The sequence below is a fragment of the Lates calcarifer genome, linkage group LG17 (genome assembly GCF_001640805.2).
Source record: "Lates calcarifer isolate ASB-BC8 linkage group LG17, TLL_Latcal_v3, whole genome shotgun sequence".
NCBI classification, from domain to species: Eukaryota; Metazoa; Chordata; class Actinopteri; family Centropomidae; genus Lates; species Lates calcarifer.
The window spans coordinates 22,694,905-22,721,896 of record NC_066849.1 but is presented as its reverse complement, the minus strand read 5'-3'; the positions used below and the strand labels follow the sequence as shown (position 1 = coordinate 22,721,896).

Here is a 26,992-nt window from a genome sequence, read left to right as displayed (position 1 = left end):
CTGGGAAACAGGAGCTGACACAGCTCTTGTCGGGGCAATAGCTTCACTAAAAGGAGCAGATGTGTGCACCAAATAAATCCACAGTTTTGTTAGCTGTGATGCACTACTGTTCTACACAGTGCCAGGTGAAGGGAAGGTGAAGATACAAGGGGAACAGGAAGACACAAACAGGACAGATGGGGGAAACGATATGAGCCGAGGATGTAAGCCATTACAGAAGGAAAAATCACCCAAACTCAGCAAAGAGAGACGGTAAGACACAGACAGCCAAGCCTAGAGGCTGACAGTACTACCAGGTCAAGATTTGTAAATGCGTCTGTGTGGGTTTGTGGGAATTTGAAAGGGTTTTGATCAGATTTGTCCAATCTAAAGACCTAAAAAAAACAGTTATATACAGCAGTGAAACCTGTTTTAGGCATCCTTAGCCAACTGCATCAGAGCAAAATTAGGACTGGTCCCTGGAGACGCTGGCTTTGGGGAATTTCAACAAAATGTGGTAGGCAAGTGGAAGATCAAGTAACAGGATTGCTAAGTAATGAGACTCAGACTAACAGGGAGTTTATAAAAGAGAACAAATCAATGAAGTTGGCAGAGGAATCAACAGTGTTTTGTTTTGTTTCTTTTTTAAATGTGACGACGCCAAAGTCACAAGTCATCAACAATAAAATAGGTGAATAGAGCACTTATGTCTTCTAAAAGAACCATGTGACCTCTGTAAAAACAATTACTCAGAAAACAACCTAAAGATGTAAAGCAAAAGTAAGCAAGGTGCCTTATTACATCTGCATTTCTGGCGGTAAATGAACAAACTTATTGAATTTGAAAACAGAAAACAGCTCAAGTTCTATGGTAATATATCAAAGTACTTCTGCTATTTACTCAAAAAGGACAGTACAGCAAAAGACCAGTGCTGTCATTTTTCTGGAGAGGACAGTTTCCACTTATTCGCAGGGTTTTTCACTAGTGTAGACAGCGTCCAGCTGGGTAAAAAAAAAAGTAGCCATACAACTCATTATGTTTTATTTAGGATTATGATTCCTTCAGTGTTCATAGTTCAGGAGGTTTATACCGGCAGAGGTCACTTCCTCTCCAAAACAAACAGGCCAGGTGATTAAAATTGATAAAAACACTGAATAAAGCAGTTTCACATTAAAACTCATTGTTTCTCAGCGACACTCTTAAGCAAAGGAAGGCACTGCGAGATGGGCTGTTTGCTCAGTTTGGTTCTCTGCTAAAATAAAATCCTTCATCTGGTTAAAGGGTTAGACAGTAATAAAGAAGTCAGCTAAAAATGCAGGCAACTGGCTCTTATGGAAAACTGTCTTATTCTGCTTTTAACTTGTTATTAATTTTTTTCTTGTTATCTAAATGTTTATGTTAATTATCATCTATTTCATTGATTTGACTGAACATAGTTGAAGTAGATACCTGGACGACAGTTTAGTGATACCAGTAAATAGGTTGGGTAGTCACAGCATAAAAATCTCTGTGTTTCTTAAGGAGCTGTCATGGATTAACGATTCAGGCTATTTTCAGTAAACTGAGTGAGAGATGTAGAGGCAATAGAGAGAGAGCTAAGGTGAGAAGCTTTTAGCTGCATTTTGTTAAGGCATTAGAGAATATTTACCCTTATAATTAGATTTATGAAAGTGACTGACTACCTCAGATTAAGAGGATTTGAGTAGAGGAGCTGTGGAATTTAACCCGATAAGGTTTTTAAGAGCAGCAATAAATGGACTCCTGGAGAGGCAGAGGTGGCACATCAACATCACACAATGATCAATACCTGATTCTATGCTTCCCTCCACGTAATTTCAACCTACAGCCCTGTGCTGTAGGTTGAAATGTTTAAATCCCCCTCTATTCTCCAGAAAATGATTACTAGGAACTGATGAAGTGTTCGAAAACTATTTCAGCATAATTACAGTGCTTCTAATGTGCAATTATCAGTATGGCCCACTGAAAAACAGAGACCGTTTAGATGTTAAATACTGCCATTAACATTTGCCTATAAATGTTAAATGCTCTCATTAACATTTGGCTATAAGATTGAATGAAGTTATCTCAATGTTTTCTTGGCAGCCCAAAAGGGGCTGAGTTAAAATTACAACAGTACAAGTACAACAAGACAGTGGCAGGACAGGGTACAACCAAGCGGTAATAAATTATGAAAAGACAGAGTAAAGGTCATACTGGAGGGAAGTAAAGTAAAAGGTTTTGGAGATATGAGAACATACAAGGGGCTGATTGGGGGGCAGAAATAAGGGCAGTGGACCACCCAGCTTTGTAAAAAAGGCATTCATATCCCAACAGCATAGTGTCAGATTCTGTGCCATCAAGCTTCACTGAGATCTGTACATGAGTTGTGTGAAACACAGCAAACAAATTCACACAAGCAATTACAGATTTCAGCCACTCATCTCTACAACATATATCGGCATGTGGAAATTAGCACATAAACATGCAGATAACTAGGGATGGGCCCAATCAGCCTTGTGGGGAATGCCCCTTACTTTACTGCATAACAGCAACAACAAAGTCAAAGATGAGCTTGTTGACTGTCTCAGTTGGATAATGGATCACCAGATGCAGAGACTCACTCCAAGCTTTTCAAGTGCACTGGCACACACACACAGCAAGTATGTGACAAGTCAGAGTGTGTGGACTGGCAGGTTTTGCCCATAACAACAGCATCACAATGACTATTTCCATTGTTACAGTCCTGGATGTCATCTAGCTTATTCCCACACCAGAACTCATATTTATCAAACTGCTAAAAAATATCATTTTCGACTCAACTGAAAGATGAAACTAAAAAAATCTTCACTTTTATTCCAACTCACAAACTCAGGAATAAAAACTATTCAGCAAACTTTTTTGACTAAAATTTAAGAGAGCTGCAGAGGTCTCTTATGCTGTCAAGAGTAGATCAATAGAGTAGATAATAAAAATATATAGAAGCTGAAGCAATATGATTAAGAAAATAGTAGTCTTGTGCATTTTATAGGATATTAACACCTCTTTTTTTCTTTTTTGGCTTTTATCAGAGCTACAGACAAAGAAGAATAAATTTGGCATTGGTTTTATGCAATCAGTCTAAGTATTTTCATTGTCTGTACTTTGACAACATGATCATAGATTCTCCATTTTTCTATTATTTCTTCCTGATTTGCCTACTTATACATTATAAATATATTCCCCCTGTCTTAGGCCCACCATACAAATACTGAAGGTAGCACTGATGAGCATCTGCTGCTAATCTATTACGTGTTCACATGCTGTGCCTTTTTGTGCATGAAAATCAGTTTGCCACTGTGCAGGAGGTTTTTAGCACGACTGGCCTCATTATTTTATATTTTAAGGATTGACATAGTTAAGGCAAGAATAAGAAGGAGTGAGTGTGCAAACTAACAACTAATGGATAGTAAATGCTTCTTTCTGCCTGTGTATCACTTTCCCTCAGGTGCCATATATTGATGTGAACAAGAAGCAATATCAGGTAATGTAATTTTGACATTTCTTGAATTAACAATAAAATAAATAAAACTGCAGACAATGAGGATTTGAGTCCAGGAAAGAGGCCATTGAACTGCTCCTACTTTTTTTATGAACTGAGTTTTTAAAACACCATGCTCAGATTTTCTGCACCATAAACTCTGGTGAAATTTGAATGAGATCATTCATCCATCATTATCTTCTATTGGCTTGGTGGCCCAGAATGCCGTCTGATGGCAGCTTTGGTATTCTACTTATTCTACTTACTTCTGCTGGTCTCTCCAGCAGTGTAACTGACATCAATGATGTCCTCCCTCCTATGCCGGTGACAAAAAAATTCCTCAACATAATGAAGTCTGTTGCTGTCAGCTTGAGTCTTCTTTTAGAGGGCCCCTGCTGAGCTGTGTATCAAGGCCCCTATCTCTGACCTCTCCCTAATCTTTTTTTGGACTTTAACAGGATGAGGGGAGGACCGACTCTCTGCACCAGGGCATTTCCCAACTTAATTAATTGTCCACTTTGCACCAGTGCAGGGCCATTGCTTCCTCCCATTGCTGTTGGCCCCATTCAGTGTGCAGCCATGCAGTGGTACGTACACAGACAGGCGCAACACTGGAAGTGGAGGCAGCACCGTGATGCCTAAATGGGATTAACTCACCACCATGTGTGAACAGTCCTGTCAGTGCCAGCTCCCATACAGGCTGACCAGCCAAGATGGGACAAACTGGGAGTAGCGAGGGCCAAGGAGGCATGTGGGAGTTTTGTAACCTCAACATCCCAGCTGGCCACTTGGCCTCTAATAAAAAATGTTTGAGTCTGTTATAGCTTGTGATGGACACGACACTTCAACTAGCACTGCTCTTTAGTTTTATTTTTCCCTGCCCCTGTTCACCAGTGACAGGGAGTCAGTGATGGCTTCTCCTGGTGAACACCAGTTGAACAGCAGGCGAACAAGAGTCACTGATCCAGAATCCTGAGATATATACAAGCTCAAAAAATCAGTGGCAAAACAAAAGGATGTATGTATATCTCCAGCATAACATATGTATTTGACATATATTACAAATGCTTCCTGGCCCCAAAGAAAAATTTTAGATTTATCCTGAACCTGCCCCGACTAAATTAATACACTGCACAAAGACACACCATATGCTGCTATATACTATAGTCTGCAGGAACTGGTCCAGCTGGGTGACTGCCTTTATATTTCAGCAGTGCCTACAGAGCCAAGAAATGAGAGCAACACTTTCTCTCTCATATTAATTTCCTACAATGTGTTGGGATGTGTTTACGGGGGAAAGAAACAGCCTTCACAATCAGACTCACTCAGAAAACAATATTCTGCTGGATTATCTTCAATTTGTCTCAGAGTTAAAAAGATAAAAATAAAAATTAGCCAAATTGTTCATACAGAGAAAGAAATCCCAGACCCCCTGTTTCTCTGCTCTTAGTAAGCAACTATGTTCTGTAAAAATGTAGAAATCTGCAAACCTCAAAACAAGCCATGATAGCCCTTCATAAAGGCCTGCATCAGCATCCAGCAGAGAGCTCCCTCCTGAATTTTTATTGTGGTTAGTGAATCACAACTCAGATTTATACCCCAGCTGAGAGGAGGTGGCCCTGTGGAGAGTTTTTGATGTACTAGTCTAATATAATTCCCATGCATTTCTATATATAATACAGATAGTTGGCAGTAACCGCTGTCCTATCTATCTATCTACCCACCTGCCCTTTTTGTCTTTATCTATATCTCCCTCTCTCTATCCCTAGGGACCACAGAGGTATCTCTCAGACTGTGTGAGCCCAGCTGAGGTTTTCCTTTGATGTTTTGTGCTCAGCGTCCTGTAGAGAGGCAAAGACTCTTTGCCGCACTAAGACAAAAATGCACCACTGCAGCCCACAGAACAGTAAAAAGATGGAGATACTGTACAGTCGAGGGACATCAGTTTTTCTATGGTTCAATTCTCTGACTGTTCCCGGCATTTTCACCAGCCTGAAGGTGCTTCTTGACAGCTGATGTCAACAACTGACCAAGTGCATAAAGTTTAAAGCTGCACAAGCCAAAACTTTTTATGGATAGCCTGCACCCCAAACCCCTCACCGCTCATGCTTTCAAACACAAACTGTGGAAAACAGAAAAGGTCACTGCTGTACCGGAGAAGGGGAGAGAAGGGTGTTAACCAGGGAGCTTGAGGTAACAGGAATCTCTTACATTTAGGCATTTTTGCACAAGTAGTCCCAGGAAATATAAAACCATCCGTTTGTGTTTCCACCACATCTCAAAAGTGTGGAGATTACACAAATTAGACCAGTAATGGATAGAGTCAGCATCATTTTCTTTGTGTTTACATGATGGCTGCAATCCAGCAAGCCCCAGTCAAGAACACTACCAAATACAGTAACACAGAAATTAACTCTTTTACTAATAACTTTACAAGGCATGCTTTATCAGAACAATATCGCAGGGTGAGGATCCAACTGAAGCCAGTATCAAAAATGGTCGTGCAGTCATAACACATTTACAACTTCTTGCACCACATGGACACACTGGATACAGTCAGCAAAGCAAAGTTTCCATAGTTAAACAATGATTTTGTAGTACTGATTTAATCCAGATAGTGGACATTTGACCTACATTGAGTAAACACTTTGTCTGGAAACCAGGACTGGATCACAGTCTCCACCTCCTTTACACACTGAAAGGATATTATGTAAAAATTTTACTGCTAATGTTTGAGTATAGTCTGGGCAATGAATTCTAGGTAATAAAGTAAGAAAGTTAAAACACAAGGGAGTCCCTGTCTGCAAAATTCTGTGCCAAATAGATGAAGCCTAGTCATGCACCACAGTCAATACCTGGACCAGAATGGCAATCAGTTATTATCTATGACAACGTCCTGGGTATGAATCTGTCTTGGAATGTGCAGTCACTGCAGGCAGTAAAATATTTAAGTTGGACTTTGGACAAAAGCAGTAATGATTTCTCACCTTCTCTCCTGTTGACCTTAGCAAAGACAGGCCCATGGCTGCTGGACAGCTGGGAGGAGCTTCTGAAGGATGACGGTGGCAAGTTGAACACCAGTGGGCTGTCACAAACCTCTGTCACAAAGCAGAAAAGGATCAAGGTTAAGAATCTTGCAAACAGTGCATTTTATGGAACTTATAGACCAATATATCTATCTTTCTGCAGTGTTGATGAAATGTAGACTGAAGAAAATTTGGATTTTTTCTTCTAATTAAAAGGTTAAACTTGAAGCTTTTCCTAGATGATTGTAGGCTGGGACAGATAACAGGAGCATTTGCAGGAAAAAGACGACTTTACTCCAGAAGAACAGGGAACAAGAGACGTCAGTGGAGACCTTTTCATGCCTCATACACTTTGATGTTTAGGAATGTCAAGGACAAGAAATGGAGTTCTAAGTTGAGTACAAATTGATTCTGAATTAGTGACTCATGAATGGCGAGTATCTGTAAAAGGATATGACTGTTTCATTGTAGAAAAAGATAAAAGTGTATATTTTAAGGTTATAGAGGACTTTGACATTTGTACACACATTACCCTGATGCATCAACAAACAACACCACAGCAACAATCTTTATAGACCTATAGAAACAGTGAACAGTACATTACAAACATGCTGTTCGATATTCTCCTCTTTTATACTTACAGGAAGGTGCTGGAATCACAGTTAAATATATCAATAAATTGCTTAATGGGGCTTTAAAGGAAAGTAGTTTTCTATTTAGCCACAGTCTGACAGTATAATATAGCTGATGCATCTGCAAACTAAAACTGCTTTTTCATCCAAAAACTATTACAAACATGTAAAAGTGCCATACTGTTGCATTTGGGTGACACATATTCATTTATTGCAATGAACACAGCCAGAGTACCTACTAATAGTATAGTAAAGTCTATCCCATTCTTTACTACATACTGACTGTGATGCAGTTTTTGTTGTTTGCTATGTGAAAACAGGAAAAGATTTCGCCTTTTTCATGTTTCATGTTGTTCAGGTGTCAATGTTACAACACGACCAGGGCTGCAAGTGAGATACTGCACACATGAGCATTAAGTCTCTTTCACGTTTGCTCTAACTTTTAAATACATCTTTCTTTCAATGAACAACACAGAACAAGCAGAGACACACACAAAGACTTCTAATAAATTAATATTAATTCCTATGCCACATTGAACACAATTACTGGGTTGCCACCTGTCCAGTCAAAGACCCAAATTGAAGATCTCTGTGTCTGTCATGCTGAATTTTAGCAAGAAATTGAATAGAGAGCAGTTGTTCCCCTTCTGACAAAAGCAGTTAAAGAACAGAAGCTGTGACTAAATTTGTCATTTATCCACAGGGAGGCAATTTTTATTAAAATACCTGATTGTTAACTAATTACAAATGTTTGGGTGTTTCTACGATAACTCCATAAAAGTAGTCTAAATCTATGTTTTTAATGGATGTTGTTTTCCACCACTGAGAAGAGAGCCAGTTCAGATTATTCACAATCCATTCAGAGGTCCCCGTTCCTGTCTCCCTACTCTGACAACAAGGACTCAGCTGAGATTACTTTGTCAACATTATTGTACTTCATTTCAAGCACAGAGGGATTTTCATTACCTGAGACTATAAACCACAGGCTGTTGACAGTTTTGAATAGCCTGTCATATCCACCTAGGTCTAACTCCTCTCCTCTCTACAGGCACTTCAGAGTTTTTCTGTGCATTTCCATTCAAACTCGTGGCTTTTCATACCCCTCTTTCATAAGAATAAAAGCTGGTTCCAAACTGTGGTAGTGCACAATAATACCTTGGCTATCATCTCTCATTTAAAGCTCTTCTGCTCACCCCTACTGTGTTTGTTAATTAGTACATTCATGGGTCAAAGTAGCAGAAAGAGACTCTTGCAGTTTTAAGTTTTCATTACTTTTATAATCTCAGTTAAATTCACTGACAATGCCTTGAATGCAATACTCCTTCAAGGCAAAATACTGCACAATTTGCACAGGGGACCCCACATGCAGAGGATATGCTTGTTGAGAACATGTTACACACCTTAACAAAGCATGATGGGCCAACCATCCGAGGCTCAGAGACACAAAGCAAGCAGTGGATGGTAATAGTACACCAACTGTAAAATACAGTTGAATTAGTTTAGAGAGGTGAAATGAGCGGTGTAAAACCTCAGAGGATAAAGGGTTGTAAGAATATGGCCTTGCCAAGAAAAGCTGGTTGGAAGTGAGCAGAGGCATTTGAACAGGTCAGGTTGATTTTTCCTCGCAGGAATTATGACATTTAAAAGGTGACTGTGAGAAAAAGGTAAAGCACAAATACAGAAAGCTTAGAGTAAAATGAAGGTAGGAGGTTGCTGAACTGTCAGACACTGAACAGTCACCGATTTATGAGGCATTTCTTAAACAGAGCTTAAAGGAATGTCCTTTGCTAGATCTTTGAAAGCTCACTAACAGAAAAGATCTAAACACCAATACTAGTACTGGTACAGCCTTCAAAAGCAAAAACCTATCATGATCCAACGTCATGTTATCTAAACTACAGTACATCCACTGAGATGCATTAGTTGAGTGAACCTCTTTTAAACCCATACACTAGTACAAGTACATGCTCTCAATACAGTACCAAGAGCTATATGCAATATTGAGTCTTATTTAATTCTGCACCACAATTCAATATTATCACCTACTACAAACCATTTCACACCTTTAGATCTTGACTTGCACACCTTAAAGATACAAATCCCCCATAGAGGAAGAGCAGTAGAACACGAAAGACACTGGCTGGTGAAAACGTGTCACAGTATCAACTGAGAAATGGTCAAACATCATACCATGATCCAATCACTACTGTACAAACTCTGCCCTCTAAATGACATCCCCAGCACAAGATGGCAGCACCCACATACTGGATATTTTGACCCCATTTTTGTACAGTGGGACCAAGTTGAGAGGCATTGTCCATCTTTATATTTAGTCATTGGTTGGGGTCCATAGTCCAGAGGTCAAAATCAAAGATTAGAGAAAAGTTATTTTTAAATGATGTTATTCATTATGTACCAGAACTTTACCTTTTCTTAATTTTATAAAGTTAAAACTCTGCCTGGAACAGCTACAACAGTATCAGTATTTAAATCTATTAAAATCATAGTAGGACTTTGAATGGAGTATTTTGAAACTGTGTTATTGGCACTTACTTAAATAAAGGATCTGAGTACTTCATTCACCGCTGGCGTGGCCACTGCATCTTGACTACTTCTTCTGTTTGTATGACATGCTCAGTGTCTGCTACAGGGGTCAATTAATGCAAATCAAACGACAACACTGAGAGAGAGAAACAGAGACAAAAAGTCCATCCATCTGCAATAAGTTATCCAGTTTTACCATTTTACTGAAATAACTTTGTGCCCAGAGAGCAGCAGGATAATAAAGCCCTACAATACTTGTTTGTCCAACAACCATCACCGAGTGGACAACAGCTGTGCTTGTTTTTTGTCTGTTTGTGTCTTTACAAACTTCCCACCCTTAACTCAAGAGTTACCTGTAGACAAAGGTTTTATCTGCTTTATACACTGTGTCACTGTTTGACTGTAGGAACTGTGCTCAAAACTAAAAGATGCACAGACCTCCACCAACACTAAACAACTTTCCAAACTTCGAGGAAAAAGAGAAAGAACTTCAATAAATCATTCCTAACACTAAAAATTCAAACTCAGATTTATTACTTCTACCTCCAAACATATCTTTAAGGATTTGGAATCAGATTTCTGTTTCTGTGGGTTTCATTATAGTGGATATAAACAATAACAGCCCCTACCAACAGGAACATTTTCAATGGGCACTGCAGTAGTGTAGCTAAAACAAACAAGAGTGAACTAAGGGCAGACATTTAAAAATGTCAAAAGTCACACTTGTTATACGTCTCTACTCGAAATGATATCCTGTATTCTGACTTTGAGTCACAAGTTTTGCCTTAGCCACACTAGTTGGTGCCTTGGTCAAAAAACAAAGTATTAGACAAACTGAAATTTTGACCTGATGATGGTGCTAAATCAAAAGTCAGACAATCACCAAAGTCATGACATTTTATCCTGAGGGGGACATGAATGTATGTGCCAAATTTCATAACAATTCATCCAACAGTTGTTAAGGCATTTCCCTCAAACCGACAAACATCAACCTACGAAAAATGTCAGATGATCGCCAAAGACACTTGGATTATCCTCTGGGCGCTACTAAAGTCTTTGTAAAATTTCAGGACAATCCATCCAAACTTGGTTGAGATATTTCAGTCTGGACCAAAGTGGTGGTCCAGACAATGCCATCACTTTCGAATTCAACTGTCATCCATCTAACAGTTTGATTTCTTTACATAAGGTATTCCAGCTTCACAGACCCACTTCCATGGCTGTAGACTGTCTCATTTCTAAATAACTGCTGCCTAATTGTCTCTGTAAAAAACAGACAAAATTATGTTCCCGCTGAACGACAAGAGAGCTGTGATTGATGGCTGGTTTTCCAAAGTCTTCATAACTAAATTCACATCTCTGTGACTTTCCATCTCTCCTCTCCCTCCGAGTTGTCAACAAAAAAAGTATTTTGTGGAGTCATCCATAATCATCAGTATTTTGAGGCTGCCTTAGTCAGTCTAATAGTTTGCCTGTTAAAGCAGTTTGCCTGAGACTGATGTGAATCCTGTGCCTGCTTTGGCTGCAGACTGGAAACCGAGGATCTGACAGTTTGACTGAGACTCTCTGCTGCTGGGCTGACTGCTAACAATGAGAGAAATGTTTGTTCCTCATTTCCAGCCCTTAATCTGTGTGCTGGTGACACACCAGGCATATCAGTAATTCTGCTGACTCTCACCATCTAAGACCTCCCTAGTTAGAAAATTACATTAGATTTAGAATACACTTGTAGATAAACTGTTCTCTGCAACATAATTAACCACTTTTTCTCTGTGAAACAGTATGAAAACAAAGCTGTAATTTCTTCTGTGCTAACTACATTAATATGTGACTCCACAGGACGCAGACCTAATCAGCAGAATTAAATGATCAAAAGAAAAAATGCACTGCAACAGAGCAGCAATTAAAACATTTATCTGAAGTCTGCAAGGTTTAACCCTCATCACATTAGCATACTCACTGAGTGCTGAAACGAGCAACAAAAAATGACTGCAAACACATTAGTAATGAGAAGAAAAATTCCAAATCACTCACAATGAAATATGCCAGTCCTATGCAGATTTGGGACAATTGCTGCAGGTTACATCACTTCTACTAATGGACCCATGAGGAGACATGTGGAGTGTGTGATGAGCATATCATTAGTGGATCATATTTGCATTTCAAAATAGGGACAAGACATTGAATGGCATGGTTTTCTTTGCAGACATTTTCATTTTCAACATTAAGTCAAACTATAAATTATGCTCTTCTTCCTTTCTTTTTTGCCTCCAGAACTTTAATGGTTGGCTTTCCCTATGGGTGGAGAAGAACTTCATTTCCTAGGAGACGTTTTAAAAATATCAAGCAAAGCATTGCCTTGTTTTCAAAAAGACAAAAATGGTTTGTGCACGACTGTGCTCTCCTCCAAATTAAATGACAAAATTACATTTTGTAGACACGATGCAAGAATGATCGTGGACATAATTAAAATAAATAAAAGCTGGTTGTCAGTCTCCCGTGTCAGCCTCCTCTCTTTGTTGATGTAATGGTTCAGCGATGTCACACCAATTCCTTCTTTGCTATATGTGATCTTGTTATATATAAGCTGTTTTTGCACAAAACATATATGACACATGCAGCACGCATAGTTGGAGACAGGCTGTGAGACATGTTCCCACACACTGGAAATATTCTGTTTGGTTTAGGCGAGGGATAGCACCTGGGTAGAGAGTGCAGAAAACAATGGCACTGCAGGAGGGAGAAAAAAAAAACACAAAAACTTCCCAGGGATGAGCACTTTTTATAGGCAGATTCCTGTGTGTAAAGGCATCTGTTCCTCTGTGTTTGAGGGTTGACATTGAAATACGGTGTCTACATGCTCCTGTTTTATATTTTGTTATATTTGTGTGAAGGACAGAGAGTCCTAGGGCAACATTCTGCAACTGCAAAACTACTCAGTTCCCCAAGGCCTCTTCACTAACTCTCAAATCCTAAATAATAGCCCACATTGATAAATGTATCTTGTAAAAAAGACAATCCAGGTTTTCTTTTACAACCCTGGGTCTTCTTGTAGTCTGGGCCATCATTCTGATTTGTTATAATCACATAACTGGACTAAAATGGGATGAAAGAAAATGGTCATGGCCAAAACTACAGAGATAAGATGCAGGAGTATTGAGTGGACAAGGTCTGATTTGGGGTGAGCAAATGTCCAGTGTCATTACTTACAGTGCTTTTCATAAAGACGGGGAGGTCAGAGTGGAATCAAAGCATAAATAAGAGTCCTCATGTTTATAATTAATATTTATTTCAAGTGGCACTTAGTTGGCCTGCTCCCACTGTGCAGCACTCCACTCCTCAATCTAACAGACATAAGGGCTGTCATTAAAACTCTGAACAGGGAAGGTCAAAGCAGTGGGTTAGGTAACTGTATGTATTATAATTATCTGTATTTAGAACTATTCTGATGTTAATTTTCACTTAAATTGATTGGAGCAAGAATGAAAGGACATGTGATAGGAAAGCTGGTCCCTTTAAATAGCACAAGGTTTTCAGTGATATGATTACTATACATACATGCATAACAGTAATATCTGCAGATAATTCTAACTTCTCTCATAAAACATTTGCAAAGCATTCATGTTTAGGAGCTTGTGGTTTTCTTCTTCGCTGCTACATTGCTGCATGGGCAGCTATGTGATGTTTGTACAGTTTGAATCATGAAACTTTCCCAGCTAAATCATCAGTATAAAATATTAACAACTGTTACAAAATATCTGATTCTTAGATAAAATGTAGAAGGTTGTATACATAAAAATTTCAAGGTGAAAGAAATACAGTCCAATGTGCATTTAGAGTTCTGAAAAATTGCAAACACCATACTTAATAACACATGTGTGCCTCTAATGGCAGATTAAAGATTATGTTGTTGAGAAAACTCATTTTATATAATCTGGTGCTTCATGTGATAACTGTCAACTTTCCTTCCTCACTCTTCCTTTTCTCTTGCTTTGCTTCCTCCAACAACAGGGCTACTGCAGATGTTCTACGCAGATGTTCTACCAACTGGCACTACTGACATATTTCATATGAATTTAGTTCTGCTTACTGATTGTTACAGTTGTCAGGAACAAAACAGACAATATCTTCAAAGAGGGGTTTTAACCCTTCTCACAGCAGCAGGTTTTTCTTATGAGAAAATGTAATTGCTATAAAAAAAACTATGTTTCAATATTGTCAACCCATTGACAGTAAAGTAAGACTGTGGCACAGACGAACAGGACTTTCTTGTTGAAACTGGTGTCGCTGTGCACCACAGAGCTGCAGCACTGTGAAGGTGAGATGAGGGGAGTCAAGCGAATGAATCTGACATCACACACAGAGACACACACACACACACACACACACACACACACACACACACACACACACACACAAAAGAAAACCCAGTGATGGGTGAAATGAGAGAGGGAGTTGGGAGTGTCACTGCATGGCTTAAAGTCAGTGGGCGACTACAATGAATGTCCACTCAGGGCACAGAACCAAACTCCTCCACTTCTCTCTTTTTGAACACTCTCCGTTCCCTCTTCTACCAACTCCTCGATTATTTCAGCTTCTTCTTCTTTTTTGAGTTACAACTCTTTGGTATATGAAACTTTCAAAATCAGCTGGATAACCTCAACAATGAAGACTAACTAGGGTGGTTTTTCTTTGCTCCTGGAAAAGAAGATAAGGGGAACTACACAGGCCTAATGAAGAAGTAATTCATTTCAGCAGTGATAGCTAATGTAGGACTCTTTTTATTCTTTAAGGAACTGATATGGCTGAGTAGATATTATAATTAATGACTGGTTTAAAGCTGTTATAATCAATACTTTTTACACTGACAGTGGATCATGTGACTATGTACATCAAAGGCATGGTTCCTATACAAACCCACAGACTCTGCAGTTCCTGTCAAGTTAACAGTGCATTTTAGCATCTTTTAGCTCATTGTTTTGGTTTGGATTACTCTCTCTCTCATCAGTATCATCCTCAGACATCTTCAGCTGGTTTCACCAAACAGAGACAATTAGATACATTTAGCGAACAAGTCCTCCAAAATAAAAAATAAAAAAACATATAAGCACATTTAACAGAAACATGCATGTTGTCAACCCATCTGTCCACCCCAACCTCCTCCTAACACTGATTTTTGCTCTTTATACTGCAACACCTTTGCTCTCATCATAATTACAAAAGCCACTAGAGGTCGCCTAACAGTAAATCTTAACTGTTGGTGGTAATGTTTAGGGGAGGACAATTTCTATTTAGCAGCCAGATATTCTGCTCAGGAGTTGGTGAGGTCCAAAAGGGAGCTAAGGGTGAACACTGGAATACATTCACCACAAGCAATAGGTGATTTGTTATTGTTGAACAGGGGGGTGCCCCAAGTGGTTGTTTTTTTCCCTTCTATATTCACTGTCTGTCCCATTCTCATTCCCATTCAGTTTATTAAAATAATTTAGTAAGATGATTACGCTGTTTGAGTTTGCATCATTATGGATCCGAATTATATACATGCCTCAAACAGTACACAGCAAGCAATATGTGTTTTATACAATTCTACATTTGCACAATAATACTATATCATCACACTACAATTATGCCTGGTTTGTGTTATTAATGAAGGTTAAACTGCAATTACCAAAAAAAAAAAAAATATCACAGTCCAACATAGTGTGGTCAGGTCAGTTTCTGGCCGTGTTGAACAGCACAGGGACATGATGCCAATCCTGTCCTGGGCACAGAGGGCAGTCCCTACTCTTCCTCTCTCTTCTTCATCTCCTTATTGATTTCTTTTTCTCTCAGTCTCCTCATCTTGTCCTGTATCTTTCCTCTCTTCCCTCTACAGCTTTTCAGTTTAGTCTGTCAGTGAACAAAGAAAAATAAATAAATAAATGAACACATGGGGCCGGTGTTCCAGTTTAAGTGGTGATCCGGTAAGGATAATCTTGCAATAATATTTAAAAATACATAGGTGGGCCTTATTTAAACATATATTTCAAATTGTAAAACAAACTGAACTGAAAGAAAAGTACTGAAACTTTTATTTGACGTTTATCAGTCTGACATGGGATGGATGGAATAAATATTAGCAAGCAAGCTAGCTAGCAAGCTAGCAAGTTAATTCTCAAGTGAAAATAACTAACCACTGTTTAACGTAGCATGAAAGGTGCTAATTGTCAGATGATAACTGGGGATAAATGACACTCAACTACAAGCAGTCAATGAGTAAAAACATCTGGTTACCTCTATCAGGCCTATGACTCAGCTTCCTCTCCGGTTTGTTGATAACCAAAGAATCGGCGTTTTGAGTCAAGATTTTGTGGCGACAAGATAGTTCATTCCAACCACCGACACACAAGCAGTGACGCCGGTGCGGAGACGAGAAAGTCGGTGATCCTGGCGTTGAGTATCTTTGCGACACCACAGCGGAGTTATTTTAGTCAGTTATCTCACGACTTAGACGCGTGTATGTGAGGGATGGCAGGTTAACAAGCGGGACAGCAAACCCCTCTCAAATCGCCTATTGATCGCGAGAAAACAATATTTATTCAGAGTCAAGGAGTGCTCAGCCAAGATGGACTCCTCTGAACGTGAAGACGTCATACGCACCTGGCCTTCAAAATAAAAGCAGGTGTGTGTGTATTTTTGATTGTGAGGGTCAAAGTTCGTTCTTGACCTTGGTCTTTGAGCAGTGTAGAGAACAATCTCAACACAAGGTCCATTTAGTAGCTGTTCTGGGGCTTTCGATCATATCACATGACCTTCATCAACAGATGGGAGTTTGACAATTTGACTTTGATTTTGAACTTTCTGAATGCTAAATTGTAAGTTTTAAACCAACATGAATGGTAGGCCTTTTAACTGCTTAGAAAAACTGAAATGTGTGCAGTGTCTGGTATGTACATTTTTTTGAAAAAAAAATAAAAAGATCTATATGCTTACATCTGTATATTTTTTTCCATCAGCAGTAGCCTACTTGCGATGTACCTCTTCTGAACAAACTATTTTTTAAATTCTAAATATGCCAAAAAATAAATGAATAAAACTTATCATCTACTTAGATTTAGATTTCCTTTCTGTCTGGAAAATCATTTTTATATGGGTTTTTATAAAGCAGATATAGACTGAAATATTGAAGCACTGACAGTTATTTACAGGCGAATAATTTACAGCACATAAACATGTCAGTCCACATTAATACAATTTGTTTTTGCTAGTAGCTGATGCCCACATTTTCTACTTTTCTGCTGCTTCAGAGAGTGACAGTGAATAGTGACCTCAGCAGAATGTGGCCAATTCTTGGACCGATAACAAGTCATCTGATATAATGACAGGGCCATTTGATGAATGGGTCTGTTTTTAGGGAGGCAGACATCCACTAGGGAGCCGGCCTTGGGCAAACACAAAATCCCACAGGTCACAAAGGCAGATGGATGGACTGCAGTTCTCTGTCACTTTTATCGCTTAACTACTTGTCCCTGGATTAATAAATCTAGATTCAAGACTGGCAGCTCCAGGCGAACGCCACCAGCCGCTGCTGCAACCTTTATGTAACCTTGACTTAATGACAACCTCCTCATGACTCCACTTCTACTCAACACATTTTCATAAATGGCACTAAAGAAGAAAAGTAAGGCAGATTTATCCTGAACTACTTTGCTCTTTCCTCACGCTGTTTCTCCAAGACTCCACCATCTCATGAAGCATAAAGGACAGCAGGGTTTGCAGAAAAAATGTCTCACACATTCACACCAAATTGATTTTATTCAGAGGTTTATGTACTCGCAGTGCAAACCACCAGCTCATTGAAAAGTAATAAATTCTGATGAGACAAGGCTGCTCGCATATGAAGCAGGGAGCTAGGCCTAAATTTAAATCAACTCCTCCCCAAGCGTATATATATATATATATATATATATATATATATATATATATATATATTTATTTATATTTTTTTTTGCCAACTTATTTTCTGTCTAGCTGTGGACTGGGAGAGATGAATTTCCAGCTCTCTGAGAAAATAACAACGCTTTAAAGATCCCCCCTCAGCCTTAGCTAGTTAAATAATCAAACACATCTACCCAGCCCACAGTCTCAGCCATCTGAGAGATGAAACACTCCTGAATTTACCCTGCTGCTTCCACCTGTGCAATAATCAAAATGAAGACAGAATTGTGCTTTCTATACTGTTTTAGAAAAATGCAAAAGAAATGCTTCTACCTGTACACTGCTTGTGTAAAAAAAAACACACACAAAAAAAAAAAACAAAAGGAGGAGAGGGTATGTGAGAGGGGGAACACACGTTGCCAGAGATATTTCATAGTGAAGGTAATGGTGATGATGAAGATGAAGATGATGGTATGATGATGATGATGTTGTGCTGAGAATCCTCGTCAGAAAAAAAGACAGCACTGATCATTTGCTCAAAAAATGTTTTCCTGACAAGTGACCTCCTGCAGTCAAGCAAATAATTACTTTTCTCTCTCACTAGCAAAGTCAGCAGTACCATGACATTATTATACTACCACGAAACCACTTTCGTAGAGAGGTCAGAGTGAAAGGCTGAGCATACTTTGCATACGACTTCAACACCAGAGGCCGTGTCATTGCCAACCAACAGTCACTGTTAGTTTCTTTTAACCATGAGGGGAATTTTTCTCACCGACCTTAGTTAAGTTTTAGTTACTTAAACTTAGCCAAACCTCGACACTCATGAATGTTTCTGGGAATGTTCATAAGTATTCAGCATTTTGCCATTTACATTTGGATTTGTTGGATGTTTTCTCACCTAAAACTGTCTGTTAGTCTTTGATTTTAATAATAAACAGAGCTGAAACTGGAACCACTGTGTCCAGTCTGGACTTTATTTCAGGGTTAGGTGAAGTGATTTTGCTTTCAGATGTGGTCTGATTTTGAGCATACAACAGCCCTTTGGATCCTCACAAGTAGGATTACCATATACCTTTACAATGTATGTGTGTATCTGTGTTTAAGTTTAAAGCTGCTTTGAGCAGTTAACCCCTCGTTACCCACCTCTCTGAAACAAAGATCCTATATTATCATTAAGACGACCCTGCATTATGCCACCTTGCCTTGTTTACACTGAACCAAACAGATATCGTTCCAGGTCTGTTACTACATCTGCTGCTGGCTTGAAGGTGGAACAGCAATGCCCCCTGAGTCCATGCTTGTACCTTGTATACAGAACGGCAAGAGTAAAGTCGCCACATCCCCACCTTGAACAGGCTGTATAATAGGAGCTAATGTAAACATGAAGGCAGTGGCAAGTAGAGGGAGGACAGCTGCCCGAACATGTGCAGCTTGTGCCATTGCATTTAGAATTCATAATGGTTCAACTTTTTCAGTAAACACAGAAATTACAGCGAGGCTGTGCTGGAAAAGAACATGTTTTCCAACCATATCAATATCAAAAGTGTTTATAGTTGGTCTGAGGGGCCACACTCAGAGGCAGGGTGAAAAGCCATTTAATTATGGAGATAACATTTCACATTTTCAGACTGTCTTTTCTGGATAGCATTCAGCATTGCATTTATTTGTATATCAAAAGTGATTTTAAGAAGCTGTAAAACAAATGAAAAATGAGAGCTTGAGAGAGAAGTTCTCTCGCCTCAGCACATCTGGTCAGTTGCTGCATGAAAGTGGGCGTGGATGTCTGATTGTCAGTTCAAAAAGATAACGTCTGTTTCCAAACATATTCAACTGCGCACTTGTTATGAACCACACCAGCAGCTTAAGTATAAATGTGTGAGTGCAAGAGAGAGAGAGTATCACTGAAGATGATGAGTGTGACAATGACAGAAACCTCCTGCCCTCAATGCACAAAACATGATGAATGATGTGACAGTCCCTTACTGAGCTGAAACCTTTTCATTGCTTAGGAAGCATAATCTGGACAGAAGACAGATCATTAAGTAGATGATAAAGGCTCTGACTGATGTACAGTACACTGCCGAGCAAAATATATGAAGCACAGTGAAGTGATACAGTAAAATTACAGCTTTTGTCTCAGGCTCCATGGATCGAGGAAGTTGTTGTGTCTGAGCCAAAACAGACAATGTACCTGTTTCATCTGGATTTGGTTCAATTTTAGTCCATATTATCGATACATCCCCCTTTTTTAAACAACTATTGTCTTTCCAAACAATCAATACAGCTGAGAAACCACAACGCCTATTAATGCATCCCTCCTCTCTATCCTCCACACGCAGCAGCACTATCCATCCATTGTTCCATCCAACCATTGATTACAACTTTAATCTCTCCAAACTTCTGATCCATCAGGCTTACTACGTTTTTTTTTAAATCTTTTGTCAATTTGCCTACAGGAATGTCACGTAAAAAGGCTGCTCTTATTTACACCATCAGTCCAGGAGAGTGCAGTAATTACAGTGGGGTCATCAGATTTTACTGAGCCACTACTTCAATTGTGCAGTTACTGGAACTATTCATTAAAACCTCCCAAGAGGAAAATAACCTCATATGCACATAGGGACTCAACAACAGCATCTGTCTATCTCACTCGTGGCTGTATTTCTTTAAAGTCCTTCCTCACACAGCTATTAAAGAGGAAACTTTTTTATCATTTCTCTCGAGGAACCCACTTTTAGGATCTGCTCTGAGTATAAAACTGGAGCTGAAGAAGGAGCAGCAGCATCCTCCTGTGCAGCTTTCCCCACATCTGCCACAGATAGACCACAGCCTGTCCCCCCCTCTGTCTCTCTCACTCTCTCATGTAAAAACATCAAAATGCTGGGAAAGCTAAAATAAGAACGGAACTTGTGGGATTCGCTATCTCTTAAAAACTTGACAGCCGTAAATCCCCAGAGGATGTGCGCTCTCTTTCAACAACAAGCCCCCGCGGTGGTCGGATCAGACCCAGCCAACTGTTTAATTCACTATAAATCCACTGAAAAAAACTGCATGAGCTACACTGTTTCCCAAAAAACTGGAGAAACGGGTCGCAGATCAAAATCAACACGCAGCTGCAGCCACAAATTCGGTCCTGTGTGTCCTTTTACGCATGTTTATGGAAAACAAAAGTGAGAGCTTTTTCAAAATCTATGACGGTAAAATTAAGGCTCATGACTTTTTTGAGGTCTAGCTGAAACAGTTAGACAGTTAATCATCAACTCAACTGTTTCTTTCTCCATTGTAAACTAAATGTCTTTGAGGTTTGTTGGATTACTGGTCCAACACAACAGCACATTCTGGAGGCGTTTCACAGTTTTCTTATATGTTATAGATTACAAGATTTATCAATTAACCGAGAGAATAATTGGCAGATTAATCAATAATCAAGATATTCCTTAATTGCAGGTATTTGAGTCTCTTGGTTAATCTGTATAAAAATTTCAACATATTTCCGAGTTAAATTCAATTTATTTTAGTTGTGAAAATTTGTTCTTAATGTTCTCTCCATCTTTCATTACGAAACATAAGAAAGAAGATAAAGATGAAATATTTTCTATTTTTCTTCTTTTGTCTTTAAGATGATTGATCATCATGTAGTTAAAAGTCTCAGCAACAGCCCTGACATCAACTAGCCGAACATAGCCCATAGTGTGCCCCCCATTGTTAGACCATGCCCTCATAGCTCAGTGATGTCTTAGTGCAAAAATAAACCCTGGGGGGTCTCTTTCAGTAAAACACACTCAACAGCCCTCTCTCCTTCCCAGGAGGCGCACGGAGCCGCTCACCTTCCGCACCTGTCCCACAGGAGCCGAGCAGCAGCGAGCCGATCAGCGCAGTAATCCCAGCGAGTCTCTTACTCCCCAGAGGCATGTTGAAGCGACGGGATGCTGCAGAGTCCTATAATCCCGCCTGTCCGAGGGGAGACAGTCCGTCTTCCTCCTCCTCTTCTCCTCTCCTCTCCTGTTCGCTTCTCCTCTCCTCCAGCTCCGCTCCGGTGCGCTGCGCTGCGGTAGCCCTGCTGCCACACAGTGTGGAGGGGCCGGCCGGTACCCAGCGGGGAGGAGGAGGAGGATGCTGTCACACCGCCTGCCCTCCGTGAAGTGGTGGAATGAAGAGAGGGAGCGAGGAAAAGAAGAAGGAGGGCTCTAACGAGGACTGTCGCAGGTCCGAGTCCAGCGCACCGCCTCCCTCACTGAGATCCTGAAAGTGCTCAGAGTTTCCTGGAGGGTGTCCCACGACTGGTTTCACCACAGCAATGAGAGCATGTGGCTGAGTGATGTTTAACTCTTAATGCAGCTGCACATTATAGGTCTCAGCCATCTAAGAAATGCAGTTCTCACATTTCTGTGCACAAGATCAGGGATGCAGAGGAAAAACTGGACTCCTAACTTGTCTTCTGTCTCTTTAGGGTCGTTTTCCACCTCTTTGTAGTCTCTTTTCACCTCTCTCTCTTTGTTTATGGTCTGCTTTTGGTCATTTTGCGCCTCTTTCAGAAACATTTTGTAGGTGAAAGCCCCTTAACCCATTTGACCTGTGCCTGGTAGGTCCATGTAGTAATCATCCATGAATTACAAACTAACATGATTCTGACACATCAAATGAAACAGTTCTAATATATGCAAGCAAGCAAAGTATCAGATCATTTGTCCACCTTTAAAAATCCCCTCCATCTGCTGTTTCTCCACAAAAATATGAATACCTTAACATTTATTTATTAGATTTACATGTACTTCCTCTATCTCATTGAAAAATCCAGCATATACAAATGTGTTCCCTTTACCTACAGGACACAAGAGGTCTCCAGCTTCACTGAAAAGTCCATCCTCAGTTTGTTTTCACATCACATTAGTGTAAGTTGGACATTGGAGCACAGTTTACTTCGTATGCACTCATACTCAGATTTAAAGTGAGCACAGAAACATTCCCCCTTCGGCAGATAAATGCGAAAACATCCTATACTGGTGTCAAACTGTGCACATACATCATTCTGGACAGTGACAGTCAAATATCCAAGTGAAGGCCACATTTTTGAGTGGAGGGGACTTTAAATTTATCACTACATCTCTGCTTGAGGGGCAGTTTTAATGATCAGTAATAAGGGCACTACAATGTGATGCAACTACATCCTAAGGCTGAGACATCGACAAGTACTCAAGGGTCCAGTAAGGTCTGAGTGACATGAATTTCGTCATCAGAGGGCAGACACAAGGTTCTGTCCAATTTGTTAAGACCACTATGCTACAAGGGCACCAACTGTGCATGCACCGGAAAACCAAAATGGATGCTTGAAAAGAGGCTGTATGCTACCCACATCTGTACAGCTCTTCTTTAAAACAATATAAAAAGACAATAAAAAGTGCAATAATCCTTGGATGGAAATTTCCCAGACTTTGGGAAAGGAAGAAAGTATGTGTTGGCAGCAGTGCAAATATGTATTGATTTACTGCACATGTGTGGAATGCATCCACAGTTCACATCCACAGTCCTGTCTGTGGTTTAGACAAAAAAGCACTTTGGTTAAGGTTTGGGAAAGATCATGGTTTTGTCACGGTGATCTTTTTCTGTTTTTAACTAGTCTTTCCTTAACCTTAACCAAGTGCTGTGAGTCTAAACATTGTTAGAAATGATAAGAAATGTCAATTCAAAACTAGACATTCATCCCAGTAAGAGGTCAGGAGTGCAAGTACCCTGTAGTTCCTCTCTTAAACCAGCATATTAGGGACAATGTTGTCCTTGGGATTTCTAGGGAGGTGCTCCTTTAAATATCAGTCAATCACCTTTTCTGCCTTAATAAAAAATTCAGAGTGAAGAAAGAGGAAAAAACTGATTGAAAGGAGGATTTGACCCAAAGACCTCACCACAGCTGCAGTGCACCTCTGCCAAATGAAGACATTTTGACAGCTGAGGAAACTGTCACCTCTAAAGTGCATTATGCATGTACTTCTCTACACATATTCATTAACAGAACAAAAATTTAAATAAAATGTCCATCAATCAATCAAATCTACATTACTTTCCCAGGGTCACACGTCGTAGTCCAGCACAAAGACAAAACGCCCACAAATGTCAGTCATCCACAAATATCACCGGAAACACAAAGCCAAATATACCACTGACCTTCAAACTGGGCAGAAACATCTGTGGAGCTTCTGTTGTTCCCTGTGAAGGTCATCAGTGGGAGCGGCAGTAGCTTAGCCTTGGTTGTGTTCACCCACACAACCTTTGATCCTTCCTCTCAAATGCACGCTGCTTCTCATCAAGGTCATGTGCTTGCTGCTAGCGGAGTCTCTCTTTGATGAGGGTCTCTTCAGAGGAGGGCACCTTACAAAAGAGATGGATTTTCCAGCTGATGATTCAGATATCGTGTGTTGTTCACACATGGAGCATCAAAAGATCGCTTCCTGAGTGATATGAATCGAGTCAGGGATTTTCTTTTATTTTCTGTGGAGTTTACTTAAATCTATAGGACACAAACACAACTACACTGACTAACAGCTGCTTCACAGGAAACTGATAAATCCTCCTATGAGGCTTGCACCCAAAAGTCTCCTTTCACTGCTATTCTCTTTGATCTCTTTCGAACTAAAAGACAAGAATGAACAATAAGGAGGAGGACAACAGCAATAAAAGTATTAATAACTAATGTCAGTGGTTCAGAGGATGGGTTCAGATTTAAGTGAATCTTAACAGAATACTCACACTGCAATGATTCTTCTGTTGAAGAGATCTACTTGTGGCACAGGTATACTGTAAGAAACGGGGATAAGATCCACAGTCCTCGTAAGGATTGGCAGGAGGGACACATGGAGGCAGGAATAATCTTCACCTGGTCTATGGTTTATTGCACGTTTTAACCAGGCAAAACAGTACAGCTCAGGCTGGGTGTTGGTGTGTGTTTGAGGAAATGAAATAAATAAATAATCTTGTCAAAACAACATAAGCAAACTCAGTAATCAGCCAAACAAAAATCTAGGCCTAAGGCTACACTGGACAGCACATGCTGACTTCAGCAAACTGAAGCTGAACTGACAATGTGCTCCTGAGGAGTGGCTACACCCGGCCTTTATACAGGAGGCTCCTCCTACAGAGACAAACCAATGTTAGGGGTAATCAATTAAACAGTACAAACAACATTATCATGTGAAAACAATCAAGACGGTGGGTAAACATTGTTCTAATTGTAATAACACAGACATTTTGACAGTAGAAGTTGTGTAGGGTACATAAAAAGTGCATTGTCTGAAAACTAACAAAACCACCTCTGTACACCCAACCCACTCCACCCCGTTAAAATAGAATGGATGCTCTTACTTCCGGTTTAGTGGTCTGGACATAGAACAAACATTTGAGCTCCTGAAGTTGAAATGCAAAAAACAAATGAATTTCATTGTGTGACAATGTAGTTATTTCATTTCATTGAAGCGCATAAAAAATGGTCTTCCACCCAGCCAAGTGGCTAATTGCTGGTCAGGACAGTTGTTATACGCTGACCTCCCCACTTCTTAGGCAGCATACCAGCATCATCCTACTTCTTAATTCTGCCTCTGAGAGAACAGTCATTATTCACACAACCACAAAGTTTGCTTGTCAGAAAAATGTAAATGTAAGTTATTTTACTGTGAGCATTTGAACAAGTGACTACAGTGACCATTGGGGAATCATCACAGTCTCAACTCATCTAAAAAAACAAGTGTAATGTTGGGAAAGTAAAGAGATTTACATATAATTTACAGAAGCATGATCATACAGGTGCAAAGAGGCTTTTTTTGGCGTGAATCCAGTCTGTGTGGCTCCATCTCCCTGCTCTACTGTAACCCTGAAATGAACACTAACAAGACCTTACCGCTGAGCCAGAATGAGCTGCATGCCCGGTTCATTTCCCCACTGATACAGTGCACTGCCAACACTGATGAAGCTGCTGCATGATCATATTCAACAAAGCATGCACGGTAAGGAATGATAGCTGGCAGAAGAGATGGGAGGAGGCACATGTTCATACGCGGCAAAGGAGGGACGGTGAAGAACAATGACTCTGAAGTGACACATGAGAAGGAGCACTGCGGTGAGAGACAGCAGGTAATATCAACCCAGAGGGAGGACTGACGCATACACATACACATGCACGCACGCACACACACATACACACGCACACAACAACAACTGCACTCCACCAACTGACCGCACAGAGCAGAATCAGTGGACTATGTAATGGCAATATCTGCTGTCTAATAACCAAGAAAGAGAGGTGTGCACATCCACAGTAGGCATATGCCATACATAAAAACCTGATGAATATTCAATAAATTCCTTAGCTCCCAATAGGAGAGTTAGAAGAGAAGAGAGACAGCGCTGCAGTCAGTTCTTTATTCTGTATTTATCTTCATTTTAATAGTATTGCTATAGGGCCAAAGACATGGCATCAATCAGTGCCACATGCCACAGCTTTGGTACTGTTTTACAGTCCAGCTCAGTGATATGATGATATCTTGGTGACAATGATAATGACAGTTTGACGTTATCAGGGTTTATTTTCTGTAATGGCAAAAACAGAAGTAATGCTGCACATAACGTCTCGCTAGGGCTTAAAATCTAAGTAATAAGACGACAGCCTAAGCCCAGTTGGTCTTCAAATCATACTCAGCAGATGTAACTCAGAAGGAAACATACATAAAATAACACAAAACACAAACAACAGTACATAAAAAATACTATAATTTCTAATAAGAAGCACCTGGTTAACCACAGCTACATGTCTGACCCCTGAAAACATGAGGTTAAAATGAATTCATTCATGATCTAAGAGAAGAGGAGAAAGAAAGTCCCAAGGGAGATTTTTTTTAAAGGAGCACTGCAGACACTGGTTATATCACACCAGCGTCTGCAGTGGACCATTTATGCCCAGTGCCTATGCGAGAAGTAGCATAGATAGTAGTAGATGTTGGGGCAGAGACAGGTGGGAATTCACCATCCAACAAACACAGTTCTCCCCTTTTTTTTTGTTTTTTTACAGTAACCACACCTAACCTTAACCAGGTGCTTCAATTGGCAGGAAGTTTTTTGTTGCCATTGTTGCCAAGTGCTTACTCACGGTGAGAATTGTTGGGTCGCTATAAAAATACAAAGAGTATAGTCTAGACCTGCTCTCTATGAAAAAGCGCTGAGATTTGGCACTTTATAAATAAAACTGAATTGACTTGACTTGGATAACCTCAACTACAGCTTTTTTTCCCATCAGTACAATCTTTCCTACAATAGTTGCCGAGCCCAGATAATATAGATGATTTTAAAAACCTTTGTGCCAAGCGTAGTCCAAATTTATAGAATCTCTTGAA

The 26,992-nt window shown here is 39.9% G+C and overlaps 1 protein-coding gene across 1 annotated transcript in view; it reads right to left on the bottom strand.

The window, feature by feature from the left end:
- Positions 1-21,910, bottom strand: part of LOC108876646 (contactin-associated protein-like 4) — an 89,921-nt gene extending 68,011 nt beyond the window's left edge. The window contains exons 1-2 of the mRNA XM_018666291.2: positions 21,446-21,910; positions 6,484-6,594 (exon numbers count right to left, since the gene is read on the bottom strand). Of these exons, the coding sequence (XP_018521807.1) occupies positions 6,484-6,594; positions 21,446-21,530 (196 nt within the window). The 5' untranslated portion in view covers positions 21,531-21,910. The remainder of the gene's footprint in view (positions 1-6,483; positions 6,595-21,445) is intronic.
- Positions 21,911-26,992: the final 5,082 nt, after the last annotated feature.